The sequence below is a fragment of the Aplidium turbinatum genome, chromosome 13, assembly GCF_918807975.1.
Source record: "Aplidium turbinatum chromosome 13, kaAplTurb1.1, whole genome shotgun sequence".
Classification (NCBI taxonomy): Eukaryota; Metazoa; Chordata; class Ascidiacea; order Aplousobranchia; family Polyclinidae; genus Aplidium; species Aplidium turbinatum.
The window spans coordinates 14,701,002-14,728,738 of record NC_137484.1 but is presented as its reverse complement, the minus strand read 5'-3'; the positions used below and the strand labels follow the sequence as shown (position 1 = coordinate 14,728,738).

The following is a 27,737-nucleotide window of genomic DNA, read 5'->3' as shown; positions in this document are numbered from 1 at the left end:
TAATAGAAACCAAAAACGTAATCAATATGTACATGTTTGCAAGGAGCATGTGGTGAGAACGCAAAGGATATCATGCGCAAGCTTTGTGGGCACAACGAAACACTTTTCGTCGCGTATTTTACTGTCATGTAAGTCGCAAACACGCAACAGAAGTGCAGGAGTGACCTTAAGAGGACACATTTCGTTGTTGTTTTATCAGTCAAAGCTAATTCAAGGGAAATATACGATATTTTCCAACCTTGTCAGACTGTAATGCGCTTGGTTACAAATAGACGCAGCTATTGTTATAACGGTTTTTTAACAGAAAAATACGCTCTATCAACATAAAGTACGAAAAAGCTGTCCGTGTGACACCGTTTTAACGTTACCAAGAGTTTTGATGAACAAGCTGTTACGAAGACGTAGAATCCACCAGCAACTGGCGTATGGAAGCAAGACGGGTACCCCAGACAGAAAAACCCGTCATTTTTACATTGATTCGACGATGAATCAATACAAAAATAACGAATTTTGCTGTCCAAGACGTTGCACGAAACCATAAAAATAAATGCAAAACAATCTAGAAAATAAACGTTGATTCTACGTAGTGAAACTTAAAAATAAAACAACTTAAAAATATCACTTGTCAGAAGCAGGAACTCACACAGCAAATCAATGAAAAAATGATTGATATGCTGCCTGGGAACCTGGGGGTGTCTCGGCATGGGTAACCGAATAAGATATCTTAACACCAATAATAAAATATACTTCAGTGCTGATTAAAATACTGTATGAACTGTGTCTTACATCACAAGCGCATTGCAGTCAGTTGCAATGCGAGATGTTCTGTGTCTTTACTTCGTAGTTGGGAAGAAAACTCTACGCAATGAAGAGGTGCAAGAGAAACTAACGAAGTGGTATTTTTGTGATAAAAAAAGTATGGAATTTGCCAATTCTGGAGCAAAACCAACATAAAAAGAACATTTAGTGAATGAAAATCAGCCAGGACTCAGCTGTTTTACTTTTAATATGATTTTAACGTTTTATAGTGAAAAGAAAAAAAAAGAAAAAAGGAACAGTTAAAATAATCGTTTCGCATGCTGATAAGACAACCAAATATTCATAAAGCAATAACAAGCCATACAAGAGTCAATCCATTTTTTACATTGATTCAACGCCAGCAGAGTGTAAAAAAATTCTTTCTGGGTAGGAACAGAAAAAAACTAACGTTGGTTTAACATAAAACATCGTGACAACGACCGAAATAACAACGAAATAACTAACATGCAAGCAATTAGCGTTATATTAACATTTTGATTCGACGTCATGAAACAGGCCACCGTGCAGAAAATCATAGTAAAAACAAGAATCGTTAGACCGAGCCGCCGGGTTCAGCGCTGGTGAGGTCACGAAAGAGACACTGCTGAACATTTAAAGTACAAAGTACTCAGATTGCAAATCAGCCGGTTTTTACACTGATTCAACGTTGTATCAATATAATAAACGGCTAATTTGCTGTATGGGTTGGCGTTCCACCAATGCATTCATGCTTTCCCCCACCCCCAACAAAAAAAAAACAAACAAAATAAACTCTTTATTGGAACACCATCAGCGAATTCGAGTGAACAGATTCAAGACAGATGTCGATTCCTTATTGGACGGAGACTTTGAAAATACGTTCCAGAATCGTAATGTTTCGTCACCAGCACCGGTCACGATAGCTTCACCATCTGGAGAAGTCGCCTGCGAAGAATTGTAATTTGCTTTGAACTTTTGTGAATGTGATTCGTTGCTATTTTGTTCAGATAAATCAGTAGTTCTTTGCAACACTTCCCAGGCAACAAGTCCATCGATTTTCAATATTCAAACCGACTGGTTTGTTGTCTGAGTTATCAATGCTAAGCGACGAAATTTAAAAGTTGCTGAGTCGCTTATTGTTTCCTTTGTTACATCGTTTCAACGTTTCCACACGTTGTATCGTAGTACAATGACTATTTGCTGCCAAACAGGTGACGTTGATAGCAAATGACAACATGCATGGCATCGAAAAAACAAACTACCAGTTCAGGGATGATGCCACAATTTTTTCTTTTATAACGTCTATTAACGTTGAACCGCTGTAAAAAACAACCTCAGCTTGCTGGGTAACGCGCCTTCAAACTGAGTGGCAAAAATTTCAACTTACCAAGTACAGCACCCGATAAGAATGGCCGGTGAGCTTGGCGACTTGAGTCAGCGAAGGGTACTTCCACAAGAGGATTTGGTTCTGGCTGTAGCCGTGCGTGGAGACGAGCTCACTCGCGTGCTTTGACCAGGCCAAGTTGCATACTTGAGACCCGGTGTCAACACATTGGAGAGGCTGCTGCGTGAGAGTGTTCCAAAACCGAATATGCCTGAAATCAACGGCGAAAGTTACATAGAGCGCACATTTGTGGTAACAAACTTGCTGTCAATGAAAATGCATTTCAACTGTATTGACTTTATACTACACTCCCTTCGTCAAAAAGTGCTTTCTTCTATTTAAATAGTACTATTGATGTGACAGGAATGGATTTATATAATAAGACGCGAATTTTTGTTATGCAGGTTTTGCGATGCAGTCGTGTTTGCTTTTCTTTTGTACCAGAGTCAGTTTTGAGTTTGAAGATATAATTAAACACCGACACAAAAATATAAACACGATGCTACATTATTTTAAGGCCATATCGTCATCGTTCCAGATAGCAAATCAGTCTTTTTTACATTCTGTCAACGTCAACAGATGGTTAACCAATCTTAAAAAAGATTAACTTGGTGGTTGGAAAAAAACAAATTAACAATAACTGACCGATCAGCAGTGCCGCCACCCGACGCCAGCAAGCCATGCTGGTGAGGAGACCAAGCAATCGCTTTCACGGCGGCGATGTGCTCAGAATAAGTTTGCGCAGGTGTCTGCTGGAATGCCGACGACGAGCTGGCGTTCCAGACAAGGAGCTTGTTGTCGTTGCCACCGGAGGCGAGGTGCTGCCTGTCAGGCGACCACTTTAGACCGCATACCTGTAGAAAAAGTCGGGCAATTTAATTTCGCGTCATAAGAAAATGACTGATTGACTATGAGAGTAAATGGCTTTGTTCCTTAAAAATTGTTCTACTTGGTAAAAAGTTCCATTGACGAATGTCACTTGAGTGAAAAAGCAGGTTTGTGACAATTGCATCAGTGCCAAAAGAAACCAGCTAGCAGGCATGCATTAAAGACTGCTGCCATTTGAAAATACAGGACCAGTAGTACGTAACCATCACAAATGCAATCCACATGCAACCTCAAAGACATTTAACGGAGAGCACAAAAAAATGGGAGACAAATACAATACATTAGTTCAATAAAAAACTCTACTTGGTTTAAAAACGCAGCGCAAAATTTCTTCTAGGCAAGCTTCACACGCAACATTTACATCACTGACAGCAAACTCCGTCACTTTTACATCTATTCAACGTCTATCAATATAAAAATGACGGATTTCGCTGTCTGGGATGTTACACCACGTACCTCTTGTCTGTGGCCGGCAAGCTTACGGTCCGGGTTGCCGCTGGCAACGGCTGATTGCGATCTGACGTCACGTTGCAAGATCATTCGATCTCTGCTGCCTGACGACAGTTGGTCAGCATTCCATGCGAGGGCGCCGACACGAGCTGTGTGACCTTCCAACTGAACGATGCGCTTGCCAGCTGCCGCATCCCACACCTGCACAAGTCCCTTGTGGGTTCCCACAGCTACCAAGTTGCCCTGGAACGCATATATGAGCAACGCTAATAAAATCCCCTGTGTGGTAATCTGACAGCACATAAACAGCACTATTGTATTTACACAATAAAATATGCTACACGTTGGTATGTAGTTATAGAAATTTGAACAACTTGCAGAATAGTCTGAAAAAAAATCAAGTTGTATAATGTATAGCGATCGCGTTTTGTTCATTTATCAATTGAGCCGATACAGTCAAGCAAAAAAAACAGCTGCCGCTAATGGCTTGGAATACAATTAACATGTCAACAACAATTGAAAAATTCGCACCTTGTCATTCCAATTGACCGAAGTGACCGTGTCGTTCTCCGCGGCAAGGTCACACAGACGTGTGACTTGACTCGTGCACGCGCTCCATAAATAAACACACGCACCAAGTCCAACACTGAACCATGGAAAACAAGAAATGATTAGTGAAGGTGAATCTCGTATCTAAAAAATTAAGGGAAATATACAAAATTTGCATGAAACAGCCTTCGCTGAGGCGTTGCCGTCCAGACCGGTGGTTATGATCATGGTTTATTTGCCATAATAATACTATTATTTTTCTAAGTACGCGCATTTGATCAACCAAAATTTTCGTAAGATCAACACTTAGTTTCAACAAATAACATTTTTAGAAACATAAACAGTCGTATACTATATTTCAAAACCAAGTTAATAAGAATAAGCAAAGAAATTCCTACAAAATTTTTCTTTGATGCACTGTAATGGTGGATCGATACTACTAAAGTTGTTGTTCAAAAATCTGAACAATTTCAAAAGCTACCGTGGCCATTCTAGTGTTGCCAAATCAACGCAAACTGACACTTTGGGATAATTAAGCAGAAATTGAAATGATATTCTTATCACTGATTAACATAAACCACCAGTCTGACATTTCCACTGTGACAGTCGTAATGGCAGGATTTGCTTTGGACGCAAAAGGCTAAAGGTTAACTATCTATCGCTTCAGATAGTTTCTACTGGACACGCAACCTCCGGGCTTGTTGTTGAGTGTAACGATGCTTTGAATGATGCATATTTCATCCCTTAATTGTCTTGAAGACCTTTGTGGTGCCTTCGCAATCTCTCGTTATTGTGACGCTACTACAGTATTAGCAAATCTCAGTTTGTTATATCGTACCGTAATTACTTTTTGCAGTAATGTTGTATTTGCATTTAATTCGTTTATTCGCGGCGACCTATAAACTCTGCAACTATCCGTAACAACCGTCCTTGCATACTGTATAGTAGCGTATTAAGGGCATAAATACAATCAAACGATATGATATACACGCTCCAATATAAGAACATGGTTTTGGAGTATGCAAAAAAGCAAAGGACAACCATTGAAAACAATAGAAGTGTGACAATGTGGATTCCTACCTGAGTACGTTGCTTGATGACCAGTCGACCAAATTCAAGTAAAAATCATCTTGAAGTTCAGGAGCGTCCAACACCTTGAAGGGAACTTTTGGGATTCTACGCATCGGTTTGCGTGGAGACCGTAAGAGTTTTTGACTAAAAAATATTCACAACACAAACATTTATAGATTTGCCTCAATTCCACTTGAGAAGCATACGTCTGTAAACAATCAGCCATTATGTGGAAAAAACGTGAAGGATCTCACTGATCAACCAAGTTATGGAGTTGGAGAATTTAGGACATAACAAGGCACTTCATAAAGCCATAAATTACAGTTCTAGCAAAAAGTAGCTGTAAATGTAATTAGTTTAGTAAATAGCAATTATTATCGCAGTTTGCGTCCATGTACTTGGATTGCTTTCAATCAAGCTGATGCAAAACCACTACACGATCAAAAACACACAAATTTGATTATTATAATATGTTGGTTACAATCATACCTTTTGGAACCTATTGGTGAAAGTGAATAGGGAGATATCGATTCATTGCTATCAACTCTTTTCATTCGTAATGAGTACTAGAAAATATGGCAAGGATGAGATTTCATTCCCAAATCCCAAACAAGTTGCTCCAGACTTAAATAACTAGCGCAAAACCTTAACCTGAATTAACTTTTTTCAACTAGCATCTGTTAATCATTGGATATTTTTATTTGTGAAAATTTTACAAAAACTTGCACCAAATGCTACAGAAAAGAACAACAACCGAAAAAGAAAAGAACGTATTCAGTTTGGCCGTGTTCTACACTGGTAAAAATGCCGAGAGAACAAATGAACGCTTCAGTTCGAGCTTAGTGAAAAGTGCCGTGGAATGAAGATAAACATCTTTACGTCGTTCACATATAAAATGCTTATTAACTCTTGATGAATAGAATTTGAACCATATAATATGAATAGAAATAGAACCATATAATATGGAATCTATTTGGTGGAAATGATTAATCACAGACTTGTGTTAAAACAATACCAATTTGATAAATTTCAACTTTGAGGCTTTTTAAGCAATGCAAAGCACACTTCAGAAACTGTTAATTCTAGACTCAATCTTGGCAAATTGCATGCAGTCCCAAAATGGAGTCATTTAACAAACTTTCAAGACCTTCAAAAAGTGTAAAACTAAAACCTATTTCTTCAATCTTTTAATGCAGATTTTTCGTTTGTTTTGTCTGCAATGTAACTATCAGTACTGTTGCCTCCCATACATAGAAAATTCAAGGACAAAGATTAATCTGACAAAATTACAACTGATTGATTGAGCACTGATTCAAAAAGGATTAAAAATTATCTAGTGACAATACAATACAACAAACTTTGAAATTAATACTAATAAGCATTTTATCTCTTAAATCATAAGCAAGTAGCCTACTGCTCCTACTAACAAGGTAAACAATAACCTGGATGGAAAAATTAGGAAGCCTATCTTTACATCCACCTTAAAGTATTGACATCAAGTTTTATAAGTATGGAGTTGAATTCATTTGTCCATTCATACCTTAAACAAATTCTTTTTTTCTGAACAAGGACTGCCAGTAACTCTTCGATCTTCTGACTGACTGTCTTTTATTCTATCAATTTCAGTGCCCAATAGTTCATTTTTCAACAAGCACTGATACACCAAGCTATCTGCAAAGTAATAACTACTAGGTATTTTCGTAACATTTAAACTATAAAAACAATTCCCAATTAATTAGTTTACTTTATATGTTGGTGATAAGATTTTTTCCAAGCGAATCTGTTTCATTATCATCTGAGGGGTTTATGTCATATATACTTATCATATTGCAAAATATGTTCATTTCAAGTTTTCAAGGTGCAACGGTTTTGAAAGTGTAGTGGTAAGGCAAATTATAAATTATCACCACAAACCTTTTCCATTTTCATTGACATCTCGCTGTTTCCTTGTTTGATTGGATGACTGAGGTGATTGGGTCTGTTGCTGTTGTGGCTGCTGCTGCTGTTGCTGTGAAGATTGGTGTTGATTAGACTGATTGCCATTATTGTTTGTCTTTTTATTATTTCCATTCTCTGATATCAGATTAAAATCAATGTGCCATCGCGCGCCTGCTCGGCTGGGAATAAAGCGATCGCTGCAACGTTCAGGTTTCACAGGAGACAAACCACCAGGAGATGGAGGAAGTGATCTTGGGTGGTGTCTGTTTGCAAATGGTGATGAAGATGGCTGTAATATATAATACATTGTAGAAGTTTTAGTGTTTAATAAAAACAAGTTAAAATTTTCTTGCAAATTCAATGTTCTTTAGTTTAATCAGTACTGTATATTAAAGTAAGATTGAAGGTATACGACACGTGTAAAAAAATAGCTCTGAAAAACATATGCAGTTATACACTTGAAAACCCAAAACTTTGATAAAAACAGCATACAATTTATTTTTCAAGCAGGCTGCACGTATGAAAAGTTTTCGCAGTTCAAAACGGTCCACGTCTTTTAGGCGCATACACAGTTAGGCGCCGATCAAATAGGCGCGCACACTGTGGCGTCAGGATATTTAGATGCGAGCACTGTGGCGCCCGTTCATTTAGGTGCTATTCCTAGTAAAGTATGCAGATTGAATCAGCTCAGCTTTGGCAAAACCTAGTCGGGGTTTTGATGGAAAACTAAGTTACTCTTCACTCAAGCCTACCACCCGCTTGAATACAGCCTACGGTATATTTTTTTACTGATGTTTAGTGTATTTATTATTTGACTTATATACCGTAACTAAAAGTGAACTCAGTCAGAATGTTCGGAAACTTGAATGATTTATTGATAAAGCTTTCGCCGACGCAAACCTGGACTGACAACAAATAAATGCCGAACACGCGTATTAAAAAAAACAATATATTTTTTTGTTCAATATAACATTTTGTGTGAAAAGCATTACTCTACCTGCCAAGCTGATACAATCTGCAGACTTTACTAGGAATAGCACCTAAATGAACGGGCTACACAGTGCTCCGCACCTAAATATCCCGACGTCACTGTGTGCGCGCCTATTTGACCAACGCCTAACTGTCCGCGCCTAAAAGACTTGCTCCCTTCAAAACATACATTGCAGTTGGCTAAACAAAAAACTCAGTTAAACTTAGTAAACATTTAAATACATAACTGCATGCTTACAGATAAGATTGGTGATATTGCTGGCCCATTTTGTTGCCGTAAAAGTCTTTTTTCAAAATCTTGATCCATTGATTCTAAAAATTTGATCTACAACAAATGATACAATTCTTGCAGATCTAATTTTAAAAATAGAACTGTTACAGATTAAGTTAAAAAAGATAAAAACAAAACTGACTTAATAGCTAGCCTAACTAACGAGTGGTGAGAGCCCTAACTCAGTGTTCTAAAATTCACTTGTTCAACACCGCTCAAGAGCATGTGGCTGTGTCTTTGGAAACACACAGAAAGGTATGCCTGAAGGTGGACACAAAGACTTTCTTAGGTTAGTCTACTTAATCTAAATCTTCAACTACTGGGTGTAAGCCTAGATAGGACAAAAAAGCTAACTAAATTCATTTGCTGACTGCTGTAATATGTGGCTTGCAAATTTGACAGAGTTATATTTTGAATAAAATAGAAGTAATTTTACTTTCCCTTTTCTCAAATTGAAAATCAAATTTTAAAGACTTAATTAATCTTGTACCAGTGGACAAAGGCCGAGGCTGTATGGAAGTAAAATCTAATAAAAACTTCCATAAATATAGGTGAATCTACTTTTAAAAACACTTACAAAAGTCAAAGTTATGTACAAAAACCTCTTAAAGTCTCAGTCAATTAGCCTAATCCTGTTATTCAAAATGATTACAAATCATCTGTGAATGTAAACTGCGTCATATACAATTAAATTAAACAATATTTACTAAAGAACTTAACTTTTACAAAACTGACTCAACTGAGGCTGGACGCAGTCTTGCATAATCTCAACCTATCAAGTCAATCTACCCAACCGTGTCCTTTCTTTGTACAAATCTATTATGACGCAACAGAGAAAAAAATGCCTTTTCAGCAAAGCTTTTGATTGGTTGTTTGAGGCGAAGCTTCCAAACAACCAAACGCTTGGCAACCACAAGCGAACGCAACTGATCAAGTTTGAGGGTTAGTTTAGCATATTTTAGTTTAAAAAAAGCAGGTAAGCGCTACGGCTTTTTTGTAATTTTTTATATCAGTTGTTTCAATGAAATATTTGTTCAACTGGACTCTTGGTGGTTAGTTTTGGAGCTTCGGGGCTGTAGAGAAACCTTACTCAGTAGCCAAATGGATAGGCTAGAATAAGCTAGATGCAACTAGATATAAGAATAAGCTAGATAATAAATAAGATAGATAATAATAGATAATAGAATAAGCTAGATGTTTAAGACGTCTCAACGAGCTGGATGAAGATTTTTTCAACTCTTTACGAAGACTACAGAATAAATGTAATTTTTCTGGTTTTAAACAGGACATGGTAGAACGCATCACTACATTAGCAAAAAATTGGAAGGAACGGTTTGGCCCCAAGAATCACAAAACTACCAATAAACGCACAATTTGGGCTTCTTCATTTTCCACTACCATGAAACTTACTGCCAAAGAAAAAGCCCTACAACCGACAGCATGCATTGTTTATAAAAGACCTCTCACTCTTGGCAACACCCTGACCAACTACCGTTCCATTGCACTTTCGGACAATCTTGAAAAGACACTCGGCTGTTCTAAACCATGTGGACATTGTGCTTTGTGCGGTAATTTCCGGAACCATAATAAAAATATGGTTCCTTGGACCCGGGTAATACAATCTAGGGATAGTGTAATCAAACTTCGGCAAGACCTTAATTGTAGCGACTACGTGATATATGTTGCCTCCTGCAAACTCTGCTCGGAACAATATGTTGGCCAAACCTCCAATCGCTTTTCTACCAGGTGGTCCGGCCATAGGTCTGCATGGAACACTTTTGACACCAGTCCGGGGGGTGATAAGGCGGCATTACTCAAACATTACGCCTCCTGCCACTCTTTGTACATAAACACAAAACCATCTTTTGCAGACTGTTTCACAGTAACATTTGTTGAAAAGCCACCCGTTGCAGATGTGGACATGTGCGAAGATAAATGGGCATCACTAATCAAATCTTCGATTAACATTAAGAGAATGATTTTGCCTCTTGTTAAATAGAGGTTTCTGATCGCTGGTCCTGCTTTTCCAGCTTCATTTTATTGTGAATTTATCGCTGCGCTATCTTATTGATTTGCACTTAACACTTAGGTCATGGACCCATTGATTTTGCTATGTTCTGTCACTTAGTTTTATTTTGACATGCCATCTTCACACAGTTTCATTTTGTACGTATTGCTTTAGCCATTCGACTCTCATCAACCTTGGTTTGTTTTTGCGCATTGTCATCATTATTTTGTCATAGTAGTTAGGTTCGTGTAGTTTAGTTTAAATATAATTTAAATTTGCCTATAAATATTTTACGCAGCCAGTTAATATTTACGCAGTATTCTACCAGTTAGTTTTGGCAGTTAGTCTTGGTCAGTATCTTAGGCTACTGCAGATTCATTTATTTATTTATTTAGTGACAGTTTTTAGGTTTTGCTTTCTTATGTTTGCTTTTTAGGCACTAAAGATGCTCTAAAGTTAGAGCGAAATGCATATGCCAATAGGGCTCTGCTGATTTTCCATGTATTTTGTAATAAAGAATGATTAATTGATACTTGATGGAGAATCGCTGGCCCGCTGCTTCTTAGTCAGGAGATCCCCTAGCATATCCTTAATGGAAATCAATATATGTAAGCTAGATGCATTACAACGAATCCATGCAGTTTGAGTTGACTTTGAGCTACCCAATCAGCTCAGTGGCCGAGGGGTTTCGTCTTCAGCTCTAGTGCTGGTAGATATGAGATCGATTCCAAGTTGCGTCATATTGAAAACTTCAAAAGCGGTACCGATTGTATTCTTTCTTGCATAACGCAGTGGGGATAAATCGGGTAGGCCTAATAATGTGATGACATTCTAAAGCTCATACAAAACTAAAAATGAGCCCTTTAGCTAAAAGACCTTATTAGTTGTAGAGCAAGGGTCTCAAACACATAGCCCACAATGCAATTTTGAACTTTTAAATAATTAACAATTAAAATTCACTCTTATTCACTTTACAAGATAATATTCACTCTATAATTGCTGAGAAAGTCCGAATATACCCATCAAACTTTACACAATTTTACAACTCGGATTGTTACATACCATTATCGTAAAAGCAACCTTGGTAGACTACAGTAGTTGTGGTAGTGAGTTCTTCAAAGATTTCATTTTTTCGCGCATTTTGGGAGTCGGTTGCAAGATTTTTGCTCCCCACGTCCAAGTCGTTCCATTCGCATTTTTTGTTTTTACTGTGTTTTTTTATCTCTTTATTCTTATTAGGGCTACTATTGTTCTTACAAACTCTTTTGTTGTGGACTTACTCTGTTATTTTGTTCATTGAACGGTGATGAACTGTTTTATCACCATCGACAACACATGAGTACAAAAGAATTAACACGGCGAGAAGAGCACAGTAAACATGGCCAGGTCAGAGACTTCAAACAAATGACCTGCCACTCCCACGGCGGCGGAGAGCAGTGTGAGTTTGGGGTGGTTATGTGCCCGGGGAAGGTCCACCAGATTAGGTTACTAGGGCTAAGCTGTGGAGTCGAGGTGCTTGTGGAAGGAGAGTGTGGATCTAAAATTCGTGGACTGTAGCACCTGTCTGCAAAATTTAGAATGGCGGAACGAGCCAGAGACACAGGCCTAATTTTCCTCAATGCAAAAAAGTATTGAGTAAATTCACAAGTATTCATTTGGCCCTCAGAGCAATTTGAGTTTGAGACCCTTGTTGTAGAGGGATAATAAATAAAACCACAGCATTATTATTAGTTCGAACTACCCAAGCATGTTAACCATTGTTTTTAAAGGTTAAAACTTACTTGCGTGAGCCGCTGAGCGCTGTAAATCAACATGGCAGCAAAACAGCCACGCGAGAAAGGACCCGTCAACATTGTTCATCAAAATGCGATTTTGTGTGAAACCATCAGAAAAGAAATGCGAAATCAAAAACTATATACGAACTACAGTGTCAATCCGTTTAAAACAAGTGGGTAACAATTTTCTTATTCCGCACATGCAAAATTCACAGTTTTAAGTAAAAATAAGCTTTCTTCATGTAGGCTACGGTAGCTTGCAGTCAAAGTTAGTGATACCGGTAGATTTATTTTAGCTAGCAAGATTTTCGTTCTTTTTTGCATTGTTTCAATGTCAACACACATTGAATCAATGTAAAAACGACCGATTTTCTGGTTTAAGTAGGTGTTACACTAGTCTAGCTAATAGCTTGTGTTTGGTTCGCTTATTTTACGGCACACCACCATCAGCCTATTAGGCTATGGGAACGTTCAAATATTACGTAACGCCTTCGAGGGGTAGGGGGGGTTTATGCAAAGCGTTACGTTAGCGTCACATCGGGGGGAGGGGGTTCAAGCAAAACGTTACATAACGCTTTCGAGTACGGAATGGTAGTTTTTTGTGCTGAATTCGTAGTGAAAAAGCGTTACATGGGGGAGGAGGGGATTGAAAAAAGCGTTACGTTGGCGTTACATGGGGGAGGGGGGTCAAAAATTCGGAAAAAAAGCGTTACGTAATATTTGAACGTTCCCTATGAGGAAAATTAGTCTTTTAAAGGTAAGCTACAACAATTGCAATATATTTTGTTGTTTTTTCAGTGTATACTTTGGCTGGAAAACCGAATTCCTACCACGATTCTGCAGATGGCGAAGAGGATGGTAAGTGGTTTTGCGAGAAGTCATCATCATCCAAATTCGGTTGTGTCCCCACTAGTGGAGGTGGTCGATTCTTTCTTTGCAGTGATTGCCTTCACTTCTATTCTTCAGTGATTGAATTAATAGTGCAGTCGTGGGAGCTTTTTTGTGGGAAAATTTTTTTATCAAGCTGATACTTTGCTCGGACCTTTCCCATATTATACAAATGGCTCAGAAAAAAATCCCCATCAATCGGATGATGGGAAACCACTTTTTGGGCCCTTTTTCCAAATGACGTCGCAATCCCTTTTGGGTCCAACATATGAAATTTTTAAGTTTTTTAAAATAGGACATATTATACATCATTTTTTAGCTTTTTTCAAGGGGAACAACTTTTTCTATTAACCAGAACCCTGAAAATATACAGAAAAAAAGTTATTACCGATTAAGCAACAGGATAAATCTATGAAGTTCAGGCAAATGTGAAATTATTCGTCACTGTTGGACTTATTCTTCTAAATTCTTTGACAAGAATTGAACAAAGTATGCGAAACATAAATTGAAGCTATCATCATCATCAAAAACGTCAAAGATGTTGCTTTCCTCCTCGTCTTGTCCCGTTTCATCTTCATTGTACGAGCATTCCTCTTCTTCGGTACCAACATCGACGTTTTCCAGAAGTGAAAAAAAGTCTTCATTCTTAAGTTCTTCGTCTAGTCTCCGGAGTATGTCGTTTATACTAATTATGATTAGCCTACTTAGATACGAAAAAGATGTAAAACTATCTTTGTATTTCAAGCACACTTACTAAAGTATTACATTCAACACCATGACTCCAGATATTGCTGATAACTGCAGAATTCTCTTTTCATCTATGGTTGTACGGTCAATTCCAAACCGAGCAGCACACAGTAAAGAGGACAGCAAAAAGCTTCACTGGAATTTGGACAGATCTTGCGATCGAGCAAACTCTTATGCGCTCAAATAAGTCGCGTGGAGGATTGACGGAAGTTAAAGGTATGACAGAAAAGTGTTCGACATCTTTGGGTTTTGGGTGTGAGTCACTCGGCAAATATTCATGAAGCAATGACGCAACTAAGCAAGGCTCAGTTTCTCTGAAGCAACCAGCATGAAGAGTTGGGTGCTTCAAGAAAAAAGAGGGATTACGAAGATTTCTGGCCTGGTTAACAACGAAACAATCATTCTTGGTACCAGATGTAAACTTATCTTCCGTTTCAAACGGTCTAGTGTCCATCGCTGGAAAAAATGACGTCAATTGTGAACAAGCGGAGCAAATTGGTCAAAATATCCAGAAAGGTTTAGATGGGGTAGCAGTTACTAACGCATCAATCAAACGCAAAGATTGATCAAGCCATTAGAATCCTTAATGGAAGTAAACAAAACAAAAAGTGGTGCAAGTGGTATTGGTTCGAAAGTCATGTTCAATAGGATGATTGCTGCTGCTGAAAGAGAGGAAAGCCTTGAGCAATTTTTCGAATTCGAGTTGACTTCAGAGCCAATGTCGATGTTCAAGGAAGGCATGATGAGAAAGCCTGACAAACCTCTCTTCGAAAAGTTGTGCCTGGTTCTTCGTCGCATGTCTTGGAGGAAATCAACAAGCAAGTGACGTCTATTATCGACGGTGGTGCATTACTACATAAAGTTCGCTGGAAAAAAGGAATGAAGTTTGAAATTCGTATGTGAAATATATCCAAAACCATTATACCCATGCTGTTGTTGTGTTTGATGGCTATGATGACGAAAGTACTAAAAGTTACGAGCACTTGCGCCGAAAGTCCGTTCCACAGAGCACATTTGTGAAAATAGATCCGAGCAATTCACTTCCTTTTGCTCAAGATAGCTACCTCATCTGCATCGAAAACAAGGCTGAATTCATCAAGTTTGTTTCTACTCTGCTGATACAATCCGAAGTTGAAGTTCACAACTGCTCTGATGATGCTGACAGTTCCATTGTAGCGAAATCCCTTGATTATGCTTCTCTTCGAAAAGGTCCAGTAAATGTCATTGCTGATGATACTGATGTAGTTATTATGTTACTGCATCATTGGAAGACTGGCACTCATGATGTTATCCCTTTGCATGCCATATGCATGTATTTGCCATGTCTAAAAGTAAACAAAGATAAATATTACATACAGGGTATCTAGAATTGGACAATATCTTAAAAGTGTAAAAATTATCATATAATCCCTACGTAACAATACATAGGCTACCTGAGTGTAGTAAGCGTTGAATCTTCATTGTCGGTTGTCACCATACCAGATCTTGAATGCAGCTATAGATGCTTCTCTGACCTTATTTTGGGATCTCCAGACATTGCTGATAATTGCAGAATTCTCTTTCAGCGTTTCTGATTTTCGCAAACTCGTAACCAAACTTCCTTTCCCTTTTCCAAATGTCGATGACGTTGTGTCGCATCCTGACCATGCATGGAGGAAAAGAAGATCTTCTTTGATATCTTTAATACTTGGGTTGGCTTCTTCGATGCTCCAGGCTTTGTTGAAGCGCTCCTGGACGAAGTAAATAATTGCACAGGAAAAGCTAACACCAAGCCAAAGAGCAGCCTACTTCCATGGGCTACGTCTTTACTTGGTGAAGAATTTAAATTCAATGTTTGTGAATGGGGAATGGGGATGGAGAAACAATAGCAACAACGAACTTGTCCCAATAATGACGGATATATGCATATAGCACCAGAAACATTGACCAAAGTAATTAGATGCAGATGTAAGAAATCAAGGAAAAATCCATGTGGAACGATAACTTGCACCTGTCGTAACTATGGAATGACACGTGGTTCTTCGTGTGGTGAATGTCGTGGTGTTGCATGTGATAGTATAGTAAGTATGCTTGAAATACAAAGATAGTTTCACATCTTTTTCGTATCAAAGTAATAATTAGTATAAACGACATACTCCAGAGACTAGACGAAAAAACTTAAGAATGAAGACTTTTTTTCACTTCTGCAAAACGTCGATGTTGGTACCGAAGAAGAGGAATGCTCGTACAATGAAGATGAAACGGGACAAGACGAGGAGGAAAGCAACATCTTTGACGTTTTTGATGATGATGATGATAGCTTCAATTTATGTTTCGCTTACTTTGTTTAATTCTTGTTAAGGAATATAGAAGAATAAGTCCAACAGTGACGAATAATTTCAAATTTGCCTGAAACTCATGGATTTATCCTTTTGCTTAATCGGTAATAACTTTTTTTCTGTACATTTTCAGGGTTCTGGTTAATAGAAAAAGTTGTTCCCCTTGAAAAAAGCTAAAAAATGATGTATAATATGTCCTATTTTGAAAAACTTGAAATTTTCATATGTTGGACCCAAAAGGGATTGTGACGTCATTTGGAAAAAGGGCCCAAAAAGTGGTTTCCCATCATCCGATTGATGGGGATTTTTTTCTGAGCCATTTGCATAATATGGGGAAGGTCTGAACAACGTATCAGCTTGATAAAAATTTTTTCCCACAAACACCACTTTTTAAGCTCCCACGACTGCACTATAAACCAAGATTTACCAATAGGCTATGCTTACAAGAGCATTTGGTACATGCTTCCGCGTATAATTTGGTAATATGGTTTTGATTTGATTGGTTGGTCAGTTATTTTGACCATTTTCCTATTAAACAGAGTATTTCCTGAAAATCACACACAGAGCTACACAAGAACCGGTTTTCAAATATCCTCATCCCCAGACAGAGGCTCAAGAGTACGGTTGGCTGCATAAACCTTTGGTAAGGTGCTATCGATGATTTTGTCGGTTTCTGACATCTGTAGTGCTTATTTTACCGGCTTGCATGTTTAAATTACTTTGACGCCAGAAAAGTAAGCGTTTTAGGAGAACAAAATTAATCGCCGATTTTGCAAGGCGTGTCGGAAAACATTATGCAACTTGGTTGACCAAACGTATCGCGCCAAGTTTACATAATGAACCACTTATGTTGAAAACTATCTCTTAAAATGTGTGAATATACCTTTCATTAGTTGAGTGCTTGAATTCACCATCGCTTCTTGTTGCAGGTGAAACAAAATCGAAATGATAAGCGCCTGAACTTTCCCTTGCAAAACTCCGAAATAACAAAATACATGGACGCAGCTTGGAAATTGAAGGAACAAACGGAAAATATGCAATAAACAACAAAATGTTTTGCATGCAGTCGTAAACTGTTCATAAAATTTTAAATATTTTAAGAAAGTTATTCAATCAATTGTTATGTCTGCAAACGATAGGCTATCTTGAGTTGTCGAATGCCGAAGTGCGTTTTAGCCATTTTTTTTTGTTGACTGCGTTTAGCTTCGTTGATATTTTTGGTTTGATAAAACATGTCGATATTTGCATTGAATCTTCAGCACTGTAAGTAAACAATAAACATACCCTGCAATAGGTCGCTTCATTTGACTGGTCAAAGAGCTTGGTGGCAAACAAACATCACATTATGGTAGCCTATGTCATTTTCAGCACACCCCTTAGGCCCTTATGAGGTGTGTTTTAACCCATATGACAGTTCTGACACTTTCAAATGCGTCATATGATGTTTGGAAAGCACACAATTCTAATTTACAGGTAAATCAATCACCTTGATGAGAATCTGATAGTAGACATCTATTTTTATTAGCCATTAACTACAGTATAATTTGAAGCATGTACCGGTAGATGTTTTACTTTATTTTGATTACAGTATTTACACCCTATGAGAAACTATTCTTGGGTCAGTTGCGTGCCAAGTAGCCTACAGGCAATAGTCCGCCCCGATAGCTCAGTTGGTTAGCGCATGACTTCTAAAACGAAGAAGCTTTAAAATCAAGCGGCGCTGGTTCGACTCTCGCGGTGTGCGCTTGAACAACGCACGTTAAAGGACTGCTCTCCATTCAAGGGCATCTAATGGATGGAATAATTCTCTGGCAACTCTACATTTCAACAATCGGAAACTCCACTCTGTCAATCTCGGTTACCGGGCCTGCGTCAGTGATTCAAAGCCTCTACAAGTATGCGAAACTGCCAGGATTAAGCTCTGCAAGAAGCTTTCCCAGTCCTAGGATAAAAATTCGATCAATCAATACTGCGATAGATGGATTTACAAAAGTTGTGATATTTGCCATCAATTAGAATAGAGTCGTCCGTCATCGTATTCATGCTTACGCTCGGTAGAAGTTTAGATTGAGTGGACGGAAAGGCAAGGAAGCCAATCTTCATGTCCACCTTCAGACATGCCAGAGACACGGCCGCATGCTCTTGGGCGGTATCGAACCGGCGCCTTTGGGGTGCCGCACCTGGGCTCTCACCACTCGTCAGGCAGCTGACAATGGGGTAAATTAAGAGCATAAAGATGGTCACGTATGGTATTTGAACCGGTTGTAGTAGCTACCTGGGTGGGCTGGTTTTTTAAAAAGGTAATGACTAGATCTACATAATTAGTGTTGCCAGATGAGAAGTTCTGCTCTAACTTTAGAAAACTGTTCAAGAAAAAAACTTGTGGCAACACCTGTAAAAGAACAAAGTTTTTTCAACAACTAATTAAATAAATACTGCAAAGTTTGGGTGTTCATCAAGATTTCTATCGTTTGTAGCATTAGTTTTGTTGTTGCTTGGAATTACCTATCAAGGCTTTGTCATTCAGAGGAGAGATTCAAAAATCAAACTATTGCTAGAAAAGAAACTAATGTATATGTTTGAAATAAATTCTTGTTACATTTAGCAAGCTTGGCAAGCAGCAGCTCACTGCCTAAGAGCATGTTTTTCACACGAATGCATATCGCATAAACAATAAACAAATTTCCCAAATATTTTTCGGCTATTTTTACGTGATAAAACTCGAGTTTTTTTACTAAAGATCCCGTTTTTTACCATGAAACCCGGGCAGGTTAGGTTAAAAAAAACGTGTTTTTTACAACCCTGATTTGAGCAAACCCTATCTAAACGGTGTAACGTCTCCTATTGCGAGATTGGAAAAACAGTATTTTTATCATTGATCCTTGATTAATAGTTTTAATACTGCCTTCTACCACGCAACAGATGTCACGGAGCACAACCGTTGCACGGCAATTCTTTGTTACCTGACAGGACACTTCAGTAACTTTCCGTCAAGATTTATTTAACGAGAAGGAAAGATGACAATGTATGCGGTTATAATCAGCTCTTTAGCTTGCAGATCATGAAACCCCAGTACCACATACGCAAAAAAAGAGACAGTTCTTGTTACAGCAGAATAAGAACACTCGAGAAAAGTAAACGGGGTTTCTGCTCAGAGTAGGAAAACAGAGGTTTGCAAAGTAAAACCAGGATCGCCCTTCCAACGGAAATGATTTGCAATGGCAGTGCGATTAATTGGCAACCAGGAGCAGAGCACAACACATCCAGCCACTTTATCGCTTAGATTTTCCCGTTGCTCTCTTGCTCTTTCCAGGGCGTTTATTTTTCCCACCTTTTCCCTGCAAAATCAAAGTAAATAGTTGCAGCTGCGAACTAAAGATGGCGAAAAAAGTGAAGATAAATGTAAGTTCTACAAGTATTCATATTTTTAGTTAGGTTGACTTAATTTTATACTTCAATTCAGTATTACGGGTGGTGGATATGTGGCACGAAACAGCTTAATCCGCTTTCGCAATTTTGCTCTATTTCGGTACCGGTACCACAAACCTAAGTTGCTTCTTATAGAACACAAGGGTCCGTCGACTTGCCTTCGCTGAGCACCCCAACATCGGGAGCTCACACTTGGCAACCAAGTAGGATGCAGTTGTTCCATATGTTATCATCACACCAAATAGAATCTAGTTATTTTCCGAAGAAATGAGAAATTGGATGATAAAAACATGACATACCTTGTTACCGCCACCTCCTCCATGTATGTTCTTTTTGAATTTTCCAGCATTAAAACTTTTTTTGCTGTTGCTTTTTTCCCCTTTCTTTTTGCCGCCGTAACCGAACTTCTTATTTTTATACGCTCGCTTCGGGTTTAATTTACTGAAAAAATAAGGAGGAAAGTTTTTAAACGACCACGTGTTAGTTTAATAATAACAGCTATTCAGCATAAACTAAGTATACTTAGACTTACTTTTGTTGCTGTAACCTTTGCAATTGTGATGGCTTCTTTCGAGGAGCTGCGCTGACAGGATCGTCTTCCAAAAAGTCCAATTTTTTCGTTTTTCCTGAAAAATCAAGTACCTATCTTTTATTTTTGCAACAATTTTAGGGATGCTGCGTAAATTTTGCCAACAATTTTCAAATCAAATCAGCAAAAACATTTTACAAAGTACCCAGGGGCTTGAACACGTCTGCAGTTTTCACAAACGTTTATACACGCCTATGAATGACGAAATTCACCCCGAGAGTAGATTTACACTACTTACGAGACGTTGATTTAAGCCAGGGGTGTGCAACGTGCGGCCCGCGGGCCAAATGCGGCCCGCGAAGATGTGCCAATTTTGAATTGTGTACGGTCCGCGAAACGTGTTTGTAATTTAGTTTAGTCTGGTATGTGTGAACAATTCATTGTGGTGTGGATTATTATCGATTTCGCACCTTGTGTTAACCATTTTAGAAATCTCCCACCGACCACCGGCTAATCCATTGTATTTAATTATTTGGAACGTAAAATGTATGGTCACATAAAATGCATTATGAACAAATTCCGACTTTGGAAAGCTCACGTAGCCTACAGACATTAAATCTTTTCCACCTTCCAACTTTGAGAGACTATGGAATGCATCCTGAGAAGAAAACTAAATTTGCAGACCAACTTGAAAAACTGTTGTATGACTTTTTGGCTCGTTTCAAGGACTTCAATGACTTAAATCTCATTAACATTTGTTATGTACCGTATATTCGCTTCGCCATTCAACATAGACATTGACAAAGCACCTGCAGATATAACTTGAACTGATTGATCTTCCAAAAGAAAACGGATTGAAAACAAAGTAGGCCTATTTAGAAATGAATCTTGGCGATTTTTACCGAAAACATCTCAATCAAGATGATTTTCCATATTTAAAAATATCCATGGCTTCAAAAATGGCTTTTTTGGGCTCAACGTATTTGTGGAAACAATTTTTTTCTAAAATGGGCGTCATGAAGTCTCCCTATCGATCGGTTCTGACAAACGAACACTTGGAAAATGAACTTCGAATTGCGAGTACTTCTGTTATTGTAAATTTGGAAAAACTCGTCGGAAAAAGAAACCAGCTGCAAATTTCTCAGTGAACTCGTTTAAAGTCGGTATGACAATAAATTTGAATAGCAGTTTTCTTCAGCTACTTATGCGTCTTAACATTATTTCTGCGAGGAGATAACCCCCGATAATGCCATAAGAATAACACGAATAACAAAAAATCTACTGTTTTGTGCCTGCAACTACTAGAAATCATATGTTAAATAAACGTGCGGCCCGCGGTTTCACCCAGTTGTTAATATCTGGCCCTCCTCTAATAAAGGTTGCACACCCCTGATCTAAGCTATCAAAACAAAACTTAATCACAGAACTTTGAACCTTATGTTCCAAAGGCAGTTTTCAACAAGTACCTTTTTGGTACTTTTTAACGGCACTCATCATTTCTTTCTTCTTTTGAAGGCGCTCCTTGGTGACAGCTTGCTGTACTTGCTTGCCATACTTCCTTAACTTGAAGTTCGTTTTATTTTTTTCAATGGTTTCTCTTCGCCGCTGTAGTGATAATAGTTTTTCTCTGACCTGCAAGAGACGTGTTTGATATGAAACAATATCAGCAAGAAAATCACATGTTGCTGGGCTAATTCAAAATTATATGTTGTGGTTTCGCGGTGAAATGACCCTGCAACAGATCGGCTGCGGTCAATTGTCTCGCGCCAAGTCGGCTGCGCCAGAATGTACACGCCAAAACAAAATTTACTGTACAGTAGGGTGTTGCAGGCGCCCCGACCCTCTCGGATTTTGCTTACCTTTTTTGTGGTACTGTGTTTAGATCAGTAGACCACAAATATGAAGTTTCATAAATTTTCATCGACGTTTACCTCCACCGCCGAGGCCATTTTGAGGCCCACTTTTTAAATTTTTCATGTTTTTTGCCACTAGAGGGCAGTGTATAAGTTTTGCAATATTGGGGGTATATTTAAAAGATGCTCTATGATGTTCTGAATAATGTTTAAAAAAAAAATTGGAGAAATGGGGTAGGTATATCCAAAAATATTCAAGTTTTGTCCCTAATTGTTTGCACAATACTGCCCTAGTGGCACTGGCGCCGACTTACGGGGTTACGGGGTGGCCACGCCACCCCGTAACCGCTGTGGCGGGGTGGCAGCCACCCCGTTTAGGTTACATTACTTACTGCAAATAAATGTAATTTGAACGGACGTTTAAACCTTTATTTGATCATTGGTTTTCGCTTCAAGTCAACGTAAAGCAAGAGGTGAACCAATACAGTATTGCAAAGAAAATGATTGTTTTTGTCACAAGCATGATACTCGAGTAACATCAAGCAAGCTACATGAAGATTACGCAACACGTGGCTACGAGTTTTTTCCTTGTTGTTGTTGCGATCGTTTTATTTGTAACTGGTCATAAGTCATTGTTACATTTGTTAGGTTTACAATGGGATTTATTAATCAATGAAATACGATCTTTCTATAGCCTCCCTCAAAAATCTTTTTTGAAAATATTTAAACTGCTCATAATATCGCTATAATTTATGACAGCTATAAAATACTTAGAAATAAAATTATCTCAATGATTGATAGCTCCACCCCCTAAATGAATATCTATTTTCAAATTTCATTAAAAAAATGCAATTTTCGAAACTTTTTGAGTTTTATTTAAAAAGTGCACTTAGTAAAGTAGCAGTTTTAACGTTCTGCAAATTTACACGTTTACATGATTCTATTCGAGGAAAGCTACACCCCCTGCCAATTCCCAATAATAAAAGCAACATTTTTCAATTACTCAAGATTTTGCATTTTGAATTATTTTCAGATTTCAATTGTAGTGTACTGTCATCTACTTCATGCTTTAATTTCTACTTTGTTATCTACTTCATGCAGTAATATTACGTGACAAACTGTGAGGCGGGAATTTATTGGTCTGACATAGGAGTTGCTTGTTACATCATAGAAAAAATTACGAAAAGTCGTCCAGTAAAAGTTTTCGCCGACATTCCAGTTTCATTCAACTTAAAAATGCCACCGAAAAAGCGTTCAAAATTGCAGCCCTCCATTGAGCCATTTTTTGTTGCGTCTAGTCAGGATTTCAGCCAGCATGAAAGTGACCAAACGCCTGAACGAAACGAAAGTGTGCCACTGCCAAAAGGCGTTAGCACGATCAGGGAGGTGGAAGATTATTTATCGTTGCCTTCCACCACCTGCGAGGCGGAGCGATCGTTTAGTGCACTCAGGAGTATAAAAATCTGCTTGCGATCTACCATGACGCAACAGCGATTGAACCACGTCCTAATTTTAAATGTTCATCAAGCTGAAGCTTCACGGTTACAACTTGACCAGTTGATTAACAGTTGGATTGACAGAGCTGCTGTTCGCAAAAATACTTTTGCCAAATGTTAAGTGTCAGAGCAGCAACGTAACAATAAAATTCACGACATACCTCCTGCGCTTTGTTTTAAAGTTGCTTTGTAAATTATCGAGCTACAAATCAGGTGTGAAAAGACAATTGCATCTACGAAACACGCTTAGTAAAAATCAAACAAAAACAAGCAGTTTGAAAGTTTTTAGGTTGCCATATTGTGCTATCCGCCACCCCGTGCAAAAATAAAAGTCGGCGCCTATGCCTAGTGGTGAAAAGAAAAATTGAAATATCTTAAAAACTACTCATCATATTGTTATGGAACTTGCATGCAACCCCCCCATTTTCATGGGTAAGGAATTTGATATTAGCAATATTTTTGCAAAATATTACCACTAGAGGGCGGTAATTCTAATTTTGAACTATTTTTCTGTAAAAAGGCGATATTGTTGCATTTCTTAAGCTGTGCTATCTGAAGAATACAATTTCATGGCTTATGCACAATAAAATTTATTCAATTGTAAAGAAACTGCATCATGCCTGCACTATATCAATAAATCCAAACAGGCAATGTGAGTCTTAGTTAACACAATTTCCGCAAAGGCAGTTGTACATCTTCATTGTGCTGATAAACGACATTTTCTAAGATTTGGTATCTTTCTTCGATCCTCCTCCATCACTTGAATATAGTTTTGCGGATTTTTTTCTTGCTTTGCGAGATGAAGAAAGTCAGATACCAGTTTTACCCCTCTGCTGAATCATTACAGACTCTGAGTGCACTTATGATATCATTAGCAAAAGCATAGCCATCATCTATTTTCCACTCTTTCGGGTGTTTGGCAAGAAAAGTTGTTGAAATGTGCAAAAGTACAAAAAAACATTTTTCTGCTGGCATTTACATAGGAGCACAATGACAATGAGTTATCATTAACAATGTCTGGCAGCTCTGGCTTACTGTATCCATTACCTAACCTGTTTGTAACCTGGCCATGGAAACTTGCATTTAAACGCAGCAGAGTTCCAGCCAAAGCTTCCTTTTCATCCATAGTGACTTGTTTGTCTCATAGAACTAAGGGGATCAGCTCCCTAGTTACATACCATGTGTGCCTACCTAAAGCTTTTAAAGCAGCAACACCGATAATTTTGTCTACTGCATCATAGCTTTTGATGTCACTTACCAGTTGCTAATCTTCTCAGGGTGCTGATGCTGCAATTGGACAGTTGAACCAGCATCCATTAACTACAAAAGTCAACAAATCACTCTAATTTTTGTATTTGTGACTTGGAAACGATTCCTTGTGGTAGAAAGTCTTGCAGCATTACCATCTTGTAGCAATATAGCTCCTTTCCCATCCACCTTGCTCGATGGACTGCACCACATCTTCCAATATGTTTTCTGCATGCTAGGCAGAGTGGTTTGTCTAGCTTCATTTGAAGAGAAATGCATGCAGCATAGAGATGGAATGAAAAAACGAGAAAAATTTAAAACAACAACACCCAAACCTTTTTTCAAGCCATCTTTCTGCTGCATGCATTTTTCTTCAAATAAAGCTAAACAAACCACTTCTCTGCCTAGCATGCAGAAAACATACTGGAGAAGTTATACTTTCTCATGTGTGGGAAGCCCTGAAAGTCGAAACGTCAAGCTCTCCAGGCATTGAACTATTCAAAAGATTCCGAAACAAAGGATTCAATGCAACCCCACACGCTGCAGCTGTACTGCATACCAAAGTTCCTCAAGAGTTGGGAAAATTTGTAACAACTCAAAGCAGAAAAAGTGGAAGCACTTATAAATTTTGAGAGAGACATGCAAAATTATCAGAGGGGTGATTACAAAGAACTTTTAGACCTGATGGCAGTGTACATTCGAATCAACAGTGGACAGTACAACTTCATGAAATGCGGTGCAGTCCATCGAGCAAGGTGGATGGGAAAGCAGCTCCATTGCTATAAGATAGTAATGCTGCAAGACTTTCTACCACAAGGAATCATTTCCAAGTCACAAATACAATTTAACATAGTGATTCTGTCCGATTGCTGCATCAGCACCCTGAGAAGATTTGCAACTGGTAAGTGACATCAAAAGCTATGATGCAGTAGACAAAATTATCAGTGTTGCTGCTTTAAAAGCTTTAGGTAGGCACACATGGTATGTAACTAGGGAGCTGATCCCCTTAGTTCTATGGGACAAACAAGTCATTATGGATGAAAAAGAAGCTTTGGCTGGAACTCTGCTGCGTTTAAATGCAAGTTTCCATGGCCAGGTTACAAACAGGTTAGGTAATGGATACAGTAAGCCAGAGCTGCCAGACATTGTTAATGATAACTCATTGTCATTGTGCTCCTATGCAAATGCCAGCAGAAAAATGTTTTTGTACTTTTGCACATTTCAACAACTTTTCTTGCCAAACACCCGAAAGAGTAGGAAATAGATGATGGCTATGCTTCTGCTAATGGTATCATAAGTGCACTCAGAGTCTGTAATGATTCAGCAGAGGGGTAAAACTGGTATCCGACTTTCTTCATCTAGCAAAGCAAGAAAAAAAAATCCGCAAAACTATATTCAAAGAAAGATATCAAATCTTAGAAAATGTCGTTTATCAGCACAATGAAGATGTACAACTGCCTTTGCGGAAATTGTGTTAACTAAGACTCACATTGCCTGTTTGGATTTATTGATATAGTGCAGGCATGATGCAGTTTCTTTACAATTGAATAAATTTTATTGTGCATAAGCCATGAAATTGTATTCTTCAGATAGCACAGCTTAAGAAATGCAACAATATCGCCTTTTTACAGAAAAATAGTTCAAAATTAGAATTACCGCCCTCTAGTGGTAATATTTTGCAAAAATATTGCTAATAATAATATCAAATTCCTTACCCATGAAAATGGGGGGTTGCATGCAAGTTCCATAACAATATGATGAGTAGTTTTTAAGATATTTTAATTTTTCATTTCACCACTAGGGGCAGTATTGTGCAAACAATTAGGGACAAAACTTGAATATTTTTGGGTATACTTATCCCATTTCTCCAATTTTTTTTAAACATTATTCAGAACATCATAGAGCATCTTTTAAATATACCCCCAATATTGCAAAACTTATACACCGCCCTCTAGTGGCAAAAAACATGAAAAAATTCAAAAAGTGGGCCTCAAAATGGCCTCGGCGGTGGAGGTAAACGTCGATGAAAATTTATGAAACTTCATATTTGTGGTCTACTGATCTAAACACAGTACCACAAAAAAGGTAAGCATGGTGAAACCAAGATTTAAATTTCATGGGGCGCCTGCAACACCCTACTGTACAGTGTATATTTAAGCACATTTGAGGATTGAATGAACACAACAAGGCCATAATAAGGTTCCAAATATTTTCACACAATAAGCTTTAAGTAATATATGTTTTAAGTACACAGTTACGTGCGACCAATAAGTAAATTTTATGAAATACAACATCCAACTCTTGGATTTGCAAGTACCCTTTTCATGTGGTCGTCCTTCTTTGCCATTTCTGCAAAGTAATCGTCAGGACGCTTAGTGGTAATGCCGGCCGTGTGAAGGTTTTTCATCGCCAATAAAACGGAATCTTTTGCTTGTTCGTAGAAGGATATTTCTCGTTGGAAGTCATTGTGAACGTCGAACGAGTCTGTCAACACCAACAAAAGCAAGCATTTTATATAGGTCACTATTACCTGACATTAGCTTTACTGCTGTAGGTGAAGATGAGGGTGTATTGGTTTTGAATTCTTTGCACTAACACTTGCGGCACAAACATAGTTTCCAATATTTGTTTTAAAATTGCCAAAACAACATAAAATTTTGCAGTCTGGGAACGATGATAACACTGGTCTACACATAATTTCAGGTTTGGGTTTCGACAACTCATTTTAGCTAATTTTGGGGCGCTGAATCCGAAAATGAACTCAGATTTTCTCTATCACATCACGTTTTTGAGATATGAAATAACCCTAATTTTTGAAAAAAATCAATTTTTGCCCCCCCGCTGTTGTCAAAACAAGGAATTCTGATGCAATAAACACTGTTTTACCTGCAATAATCTAGCTTTAGTTAGCAAACAAGCATTCTATATTATATTCACACAATTTTTGCGTTGTCTTTATTAAAATTTCATGCCTTGGAATAAAAAATAGGCATGCAAAAGAGCAACCATAATAACATCAAATGCTACATTATGCTGACGAACATGTCGATAGGACAGTGACAAGGTATTATCTGAATTATAGCCTACAGTTCACACAATGTGCACATAGACATTCCAATGGAGTGCAG

The 27,737-nt window shown here is 38.1% G+C and overlaps 3 protein-coding genes across 7 annotated transcripts in view; 1 reads left to right on the top strand and 2 right to left on the bottom strand.

Annotated features, from left to right (window-relative positions):
• Nucleotides 1-1,548: 1,548 nt before the first annotated feature.
• LOC145781934 (fizzy-related protein homolog) lies at nucleotides 1,549-9,005 on the bottom strand. 3 transcript variants are annotated; one of them, XM_082593633.1, is made up of 11 exons: nucleotides 8,896-8,955; nucleotides 8,286-8,359; nucleotides 7,034-7,346; nucleotides 6,660-6,790; nucleotides 5,609-5,685; nucleotides 5,129-5,263; nucleotides 4,031-4,145; nucleotides 3,506-3,742; nucleotides 2,807-3,015; nucleotides 2,165-2,372; nucleotides 1,549-1,722 (listed from the first exon to the last, which is right to left on the bottom strand). In XM_082593633.1, the coding sequence occupies exons 2-11, from the start codon at nucleotides 8,352-8,354 to the stop codon at nucleotides 1,588-1,590; spliced, it is 1,629 nt and encodes a 542-aa protein (XP_082449759.1). In that variant the 5' UTR covers nucleotides 8,355-8,359; nucleotides 8,896-8,955; the 3' UTR covers nucleotides 1,549-1,587. The 3 variants fall into 3 exon arrangements, with proteins under 3 accessions (XP_082449759.1, XP_082449758.1, XP_082449757.1); XM_082593632.1 differs by having other exon boundaries at nucleotides 8,286-8,372; nucleotides 8,896-8,940; XM_082593631.1 differs by having other exon boundaries at nucleotides 1,550-1,722; nucleotides 8,286-9,005.
• A 193-nt stretch (nucleotides 9,006-9,198) lies between these two features.
• Nucleotides 9,199-17,653, top strand: LOC145782466 (cilia- and flagella-associated protein 144-like). Of its 2 annotated transcripts, none has more exons than XM_082594257.1 (5): nucleotides 9,199-9,294; nucleotides 12,096-12,274; nucleotides 12,900-12,959; nucleotides 16,594-16,697; nucleotides 16,984-17,653. In XM_082594257.1, exons 2-5 carry the CDS (start codon nucleotides 12,139-12,141, stop codon nucleotides 17,095-17,097), a joined length of 414 nt encoding a protein of 137 aa, XP_082450383.1. In that variant the 5' UTR covers nucleotides 9,199-9,294; nucleotides 12,096-12,138; the 3' UTR covers nucleotides 17,098-17,653. The 2 variants fall into 2 exon arrangements, with proteins under 2 accessions (XP_082450383.1, XP_082450384.1); XM_082594258.1 differs by lacking the exon at nucleotides 9,199-9,294 and adding an exon at nucleotides 10,748-10,934.
• A 1,387-nt stretch (nucleotides 17,654-19,040) lies between these two features.
• Nucleotides 19,041-27,737, bottom strand: part of LOC145782240 (putative rRNA-processing protein EBP2) — a 32,152-nt gene continuing 23,455 nt past the window's right edge. For both annotated transcript variants that reach the window (XM_082594023.1, XM_082594022.1), the window contains 5 exons: nucleotides 26,927-27,093; nucleotides 21,479-21,644; nucleotides 20,016-20,109; nucleotides 19,783-19,924; nucleotides 19,041-19,392 (listed from right to left, as the gene is read on the bottom strand). In XM_082594023.1, coding sequence (XP_082450149.1) covers nucleotides 19,327-19,392; nucleotides 19,783-19,924; nucleotides 20,016-20,109; nucleotides 21,479-21,644; nucleotides 26,927-27,093 — 635 coding nt within the window. In that variant the 3' untranslated portion in view covers nucleotides 19,041-19,326. The remainder of the gene's footprint in view (nucleotides 19,393-19,782; nucleotides 19,925-20,015; nucleotides 20,110-21,478; nucleotides 21,645-26,926; nucleotides 27,094-27,737) is intronic.

Coding starts and splice junctions, on each gene's coding strand:
- LOC145782466 (XM_082594257.1), top strand. CDS start 12,139: ATGGCAGCAAAACAGCCACGCGAGAAAGGACCCGTCAACATTGTTCAT. Junction 12,275..12,899: donor TGTCAATCCGTTTAAAACAA/GTGGGTAACAAT, acceptor TTGTTTTTTCAG/TGTATACTTTGGCTGGAAAA. Junction 16,698..16,983: donor GTTGGCTGCATAAACCTTTG/GTAAGGTGCTAT, acceptor TTCTTGTTGCAG/GTGAAACAAAATCGAAATGA.
- LOC145781934 (XM_082593631.1), bottom strand. CDS start 8,354: ATGGATCAAGATTTTGAAAAAAGACTTTTACGGCAACAAAATGGGCCA. Junction 7,347..8,285: donor CAATATCACCAATCTTATCT/GTAAGCATGCAG, acceptor TATATATTACAG/CCATCTTCATCACCATTTGC. Junction 1,723..2,164: donor CTTATCGGGTGCTGTACTTG/GTAAGTTGAAAT, acceptor AATTCTTCGCAG/GCGACTTCTCCAGATGGTGA.